This window comes from Fukomys damarensis, unplaced genomic scaffold (assembly GCF_012274545.1).
Source record: "Fukomys damarensis isolate Sample0158 unplaced genomic scaffold, DMR_v1.0_HiC HiC_scaffold_7, whole genome shotgun sequence".
Classification (NCBI taxonomy): Eukaryota; Metazoa; Chordata; class Mammalia; order Rodentia; family Bathyergidae; genus Fukomys; species Fukomys damarensis.
The window spans coordinates 15,741,980-15,747,979 of NW_022900919.1; the positions used below are offsets into that span (position 1 = coordinate 15,741,980).

General features: G+C 35.9%; 1 protein-coding gene across 8 annotated transcripts in view; it reads left to right on the top strand.

Moving 5' to 3' along the window:
* The window catches only part of Akap13 (A-kinase anchoring protein 13), a 236,686-nt gene that overhangs the window by 87,188 nt on the left and 143,498 nt on the right, over nucleotides 1–6,000 (top strand). For all 8 annotated transcript variants that reach the window (XM_010621018.1, XM_010621021.1, XM_010621019.1 and 5 more), the window contains exon 7: nucleotides 886–1,019. In XM_010621018.1, the coding sequence (XP_010619320.1) occupies nucleotides 886–1,019 (134 nt within the window). The remainder of the gene's footprint in view (nucleotides 1–885; nucleotides 1,020–6,000) is intronic.

The window sequence follows — 6,000 nt, forward strand, 5'->3', positions numbered from 1 at the left end:
CTTTTTTAAAAGGTATCAGTAGTGGGCTGGGGATTTAGCTCAGTGATTCTGCCGCCTACCTTGCAAGTGCAAGTTCCTAAGTTCAATCCCTGGTACCAAAAAAAAAAAAAAAAAAAAAAAGTATCAGTACCTTAAATTTTTCTTGAAAAAATTTTCATCATTTCCTTCCTATATTTGATTAACCATATGGTGACCAGGTAACAAAGACTACTGCTGTTTGGTCTACATAGAAGCACAGCCAGCAAGGGGACAACTGTATGATTCTAGAGCAAATATGTGTAAAACTTATTTTTCTGAAGAAAAGGAATTGCTGGATTTTGATTGTTTTTATTTTAGAAGATGTAAAAGTTCAAGTAAATTCAAGGATAGTTTAGCCTTGTTGTGGCAGTGGGTAGATCAGGATGTGTGTTATATTATGAGAGAAAAATTTGTCCCGGAGGCTCTATCTCATTTCAGAGTAGCTCTTTCCTCTTGTACAAATCTCTCTGACCTTATTGATGGTGGCCAAGATGGACTACCTAGTTTCAGGTGTTAACCTGTTTCCTACAGCTTAGGAATTCATTTTTCACATGTAGGTCAGCCCTGTACTCATAGATTTGTCATGAAGTCAGTGAGAGTGGACATTCAGTAGACATTGAATTGGTTGTCTGAAGCTCCAAACACATGCAGAGGGGTAGAGAAAACTACACAACCGGGTGATAGAGGAGGGAAGCTCACTTTGGGGCCAGAAATTAAACCAGTGCTCAACAGCAGAATACTTTTCCATTTAAGGCAAAAACAAACACATGAAACCTGGAGCTTATTGTGTAAATAGTTACAAGAATCAATTTTTTTCAAATGCCTCACTCTGTGATCCCTCCTACCCCCCCATCTTGTTTTTTTCAGAAATGCCAGACACAAAAGCTGATGATGAAATGGATTTTCTGAGTAAGACCAGATCAAGTTCAAACTTTGACCAGGTGGCTGTAGGGAATGGAGCTACTACCCCTAAGATGAAACAAGGCCCAAAAACCCAGCCCGTAAGTGATATCAAGAAGGCTGTATGGGCATAGAAAGTGTTTAGCTTTATCTGTTACATTTGATTTATGGACTAGGTTTTTGTTATAGTGTGGGGAGATAATAGTATTTTACCTTCTGTTTTGTTCTATTACAGAACTGTGGGTGTGTGATTAAAACTTTCATAGATGCATAGTGTGTACCACACAGCAAAGGTTTGGAATGGGCTCCCCTACATGAATCTCTTGGAGATTACAATGAAATAATATTTTTCCTTATGAATGTAAGACATTGAAATTTATCATCCCCACACTTGAAGTACTGTAATACAATCACTGCAAAAGGGGATTTGTTAACCCTTCTTAAACATGACTCTTCTTTCTTTATATAGAAACTGATCACAGCAAAAATGAGGTTTTTACCTTATAGCTCTGTAGTAGCCATCTAAAATATAAAGTTTTGGATGTCATTTTTAGTGAAGAAATACAATTTCAAGTTTTAGTCATAACACCTTTATTGGGGATATAATTCACATACTGTAAAATTCAACTGAAGTGCACCCATTCAAATAAAGTACACACTTCAGTACTTTTTAATCTATTCACAGACTTTTACAGCTACCACCACTATTCTTCTAACACGACAGTATTACAGTCAGCCTATAAAGAAACCCTATGTCCACTGGCAGTCTACCTCTGCCCAGTGTTTCCTCCTCCAAACTCTTAGCAGTCACTCGTGGACCCTCTCTTTCAATAGATTTGCCCATTCTGGAACTTCATATAAATATAATTACACAATATGTGGTCCTTTTATGACTCATTTTCGTTCACTTAGTGTAGTATTCTCAAGGTTTCATCCATGTTGCAGAGTTGATCATTATTTCATTTCTTTTAATTGCCATATTGTTCATTGTATGCATGTACTACATTTTTTTGTATATTTGCATTGTTTTCACTTCTTGGTAGTTGTAATAATGCTATGAACATTTGTGTCCAAGTTTACGTGGACATATGTTTTCATGTACATACTGGTGAAATTACTGGCTTATATGCAGCTAATTATGTCTTAATACTTAATAGGTTTAAACAAATTTTTCTTTTAAGTCTTGATTATTTTTCAAGAAGCCGTTAAACTTTAAGTTGGAAGTTTGAAACCATTAAGTTTTTTCTTTTGTTATCTTTTCCCTTCTTTTGGTGCTGGGGATCAAACTCAGGACATTGAGCTTGCGAGGCAGGTAGCAAATCCACTGGGCTTAAATCCCCAGCCCTGAAACCATCAAGTTTTAAAACAAGGGAACTTAAACTTATTGCAGTACACAATGCTTTAGATTTCATCCTGGTCAAAGAATAACTTTCAGAAAACTGAAAATCAAGGTGGTGGATTCATACTGCCTGTTGAACATACACACTGTCCAGCTAGACTTGACAGTTACACCATTTTTGCTTTTCAGAGGAGTGCATGGTATTTTTTTCTTAAAGTTACCCTGGTAGGTATAAAGAACAGTACTGTCTCAAGCTTTCAAGTGTATGAACTGATAAACAAGCCGCATTTTGTCGGAGTATAGTGGTATGAAGGTTCTGAATGTTCTGACTTTGTTACAGATAATATTCATGACTAATGCCTGAGTGACTACTTGGATAGCAGATATTTCTCAAATAAATATTGCTTTTGCCTCTGGGTTAAGAAAAGAGAGCACAACCCATATGGGTGGATATGTCTTTGTTTCAGAAGCCCCTTAAAGGAAGGAACAAACTCACATCCTTGAATTCAAATGGTTCTTACTTAGTTCTCTGGTTTTTTTACAATTTGATCTTATTGGTATATTTTAGATGATAGCATTCATCATATGGATTTTTGTACTAGTACATGATATATCTTGGTTCTTCTTTTTCCTTTCCCTCTCCTCCCTTCAACCCCTTACTTACAAAGCTTTGTTTCCATTTTTCCCTTCTATTCTCCCTCCCCCGTTCCCCTTCCCATTTGAACATTTTATTCCTAATTCCCAGTATCTCTATCTCTTACACAGTTTGGTTCTTATTTATACTTTTGATTTCTCACACCAGATAAACCATGCAATATTTGAATATGTGTATCTGATTTATTTCAGTTACAAGTATAGTCTCAAGGTGCATCCATTTACCTAGAACTGTCTCAAGTTTATCTTTCTTCATGGCAGAATGGTACTCCATTGCATAAATAAGACCCACATCTTTATCCATTCATCCATTGATGGGCATTTGGGCTGTTTTCAAGATTTAGGTATTACATACTGTGATACCATAAACATGAGTGTACATATGTCACTGTGGTGTGATGCTTTTAATTCTTTTGGGAAAATACCAAGATAGGGAATATCTGGGTCAAATGGAACCTCTCATTTTAGTTTTTTGAGAAATCTCCACACTGATTTCCATAGTGGTTGCACCAGACTACACTCCCACCAACAGTAGAAAAGGGTTCCTTTTTCCCTACAGCACCTCCAGCATTTGTTATTGGTTGATTTCTTTTTGGGGTACTGGGTAATCAAACTCAGGACCTTGCACTTTTGAGGCAGGTGGCAGCACCACTGAGCTAAATCCTCAGCCCATTGGTTGATCTTCGTGATAGCAGCCATTCTGTCTGGAGATGGAATCTCTGTGTTGTTTTAATGTGCGCTTCATGAATGACCAGCAGTGTTAAACATTTTTTTATATGTTTATTTGCCATTTCTGTTTCTTTATCTGAGAGGTGTCTATTCATTTGAGATGCCCATTTTTTGGATTGGGTCTTTAAATTTGAGGGGTCTGACATTTTTGTGTTCTTTATATATTTTAGATATTAGTCCTTTATCTGGGGAACAGCTGGGAAAAATTTTTTTCCCACTCTGTGGGTTGTCTCTTCACTCGGTGGATTCTTTTGCTGTACAAAAGCTTTTTAGTAAGATGATACCCCAGTTTTTGATTCTTTGTGATATTTCTTTTGCAATTGGAGTTTTGCTCATAAAGTCTTTTATACACCAGTGTCTTCAAGAGTTCTACCTATTTTATCTTTCCACAGATTTATTGTTTCTTTTTTAATATCTTCATCTTGATTTCATAGTGATTAGTGTCACTGAATCCCATTTCATAATTATTTCTGAATCCATTGCTTTCTGGTGAGGAATATTTCTGTTCTAATTTTACCTTGTCTACTATAAAGAAGAAAGCAAAACTTTTTGTTAAAGTTTGTTTTCTCCCAATCCCTTCCTCTTCCTATTTTTCCTTTAGTTTTAGGAATCGATATAGTTACTGCTCCTCTGATTGGTCAGCATGCCTCATTTCCAGTTAAAAGAATAGTTCTGGGAGAGTCATATGAATAGCTCAAGATCAGACCCAGCTGAAAAGAGCGTTTGAGGTTTGGCTTGTAACCTAGAACTTAAATTGAATGGCATATTTCTTACCGACTTTACCTTGGCCTCTCTGATTGGTAAGAGATTTTAAGGAGTGTCAGAATTCTGTAATTTGTTTCTTGCTGGGGGAATCTCTGTGCCTGTGCTTTATTTCTGCATCCACCTGATATAGCTGAAGAGAGGGTATGTCAATAGGATTTACAGGGAGAAATGTCTTTTGTTTGCTTAGTTGTTGCTTTTGGAGTGCCGATACTGGAAATTGAATCCAGCCCCAAGCTACATTTTAAGCTTTATTTATTTATACATTTATTTTTTTATTTTTAAATTTTAAGGTAGGATCTTGGTAAGTTGTCCATTGTATGCTTGAACTTTCCTCCTCTCTAGGGCTGGGATTATAGGGGTGTGCCACCATATCTGCCTCAGATTCTTTTGTTCATTTTTTTTTTTTTTTTTACTCAGTGATTTAGTATATCTCAAGTGCTTAGGACAGAATATGAGTACAGTTGCATTATTATTTTTATGTTTACATTATTATTTTATATTTACAGTTAGCATTATTATTTTTATTTAGTTTTGTAACTTCAATCCCAGGATCCTATTCACTTAAGTAATTAGTAAAGTGTGATGATGATTCAAGACTCATTTACTGCTTTTTTAACATATGTGATAAAAGCTTCAGAAATAGCATTACTCAATAATTTGAGGGACATTGAGCTTGTTTTTATTTCTGAAACCTTTAAACGTTTGAAGAAACCTTGCAGATTATCTAAATCCAATACTTCCGCTTCATGAGAAATAGTTTCAGAATGGTTGAATGCTTTGGCTTGTTTCATAGCTAGTTAACTGTCAACTGAACTAGAACCCAGTTCTGTACTAATAGTAATATTTCATTTATACTGCTGTTTACTGTGGAGTCATCTTGGTGGTATACTTGGAACATCTAATTGATTTGGTTTAGGATGGATCCTTGCTTTTTAGACACATATCCCTGAATGATGTACTGTGTATCAAAGGATCCCCCCCCCCGTAGTACTAGAGTTTGTACTAAGGTCCTTTGCACTAAGCTATATCTCCATCTTTAAAATTTTTATTTAGAGATAGGGTCTCACTTAATTTGTTAAATTGCCCAACTGGGTTTGAACTTGTGATCCTCTTGCCTCAACTTCCCAGAGTGGTGAGGTTATAGGCAGCATACTAAAATTGTAAATCCATTATATTCCCATGCTTTTATAGTAATAGTTGGAGACATTTCTTTGGCTATTTCAGGATCCAAGCCAATTCATTTAAAAATAAGTCTCGTGTTCTGATTGTTTATTCTATTTAGCTACAGCTAAATACCAACAAGATTGCTTTTTGTACACAAATTGTAAGATTTTCTAGACCTGCTAGAATTCCCTAAAGAATGGTATGGAAAAAGTACAGAACTGGGTGCTGAAAAAGTATCAGAAGATAATGTAGAATTGTAAGCCTATAAAGAAAGCCTCTGGGACCATTCACCCTGAAAGTATGTTCCACTATGGGCTAGAAATGATTTCAGATTCTTGCTTTCCTGCCTTAATGCTATAAACCAAAATTTCCATGTGTTATAGAGATCTCTCTCTTTGCAGAATGTAGCCAAATTCATTAGGAAGGAGCCT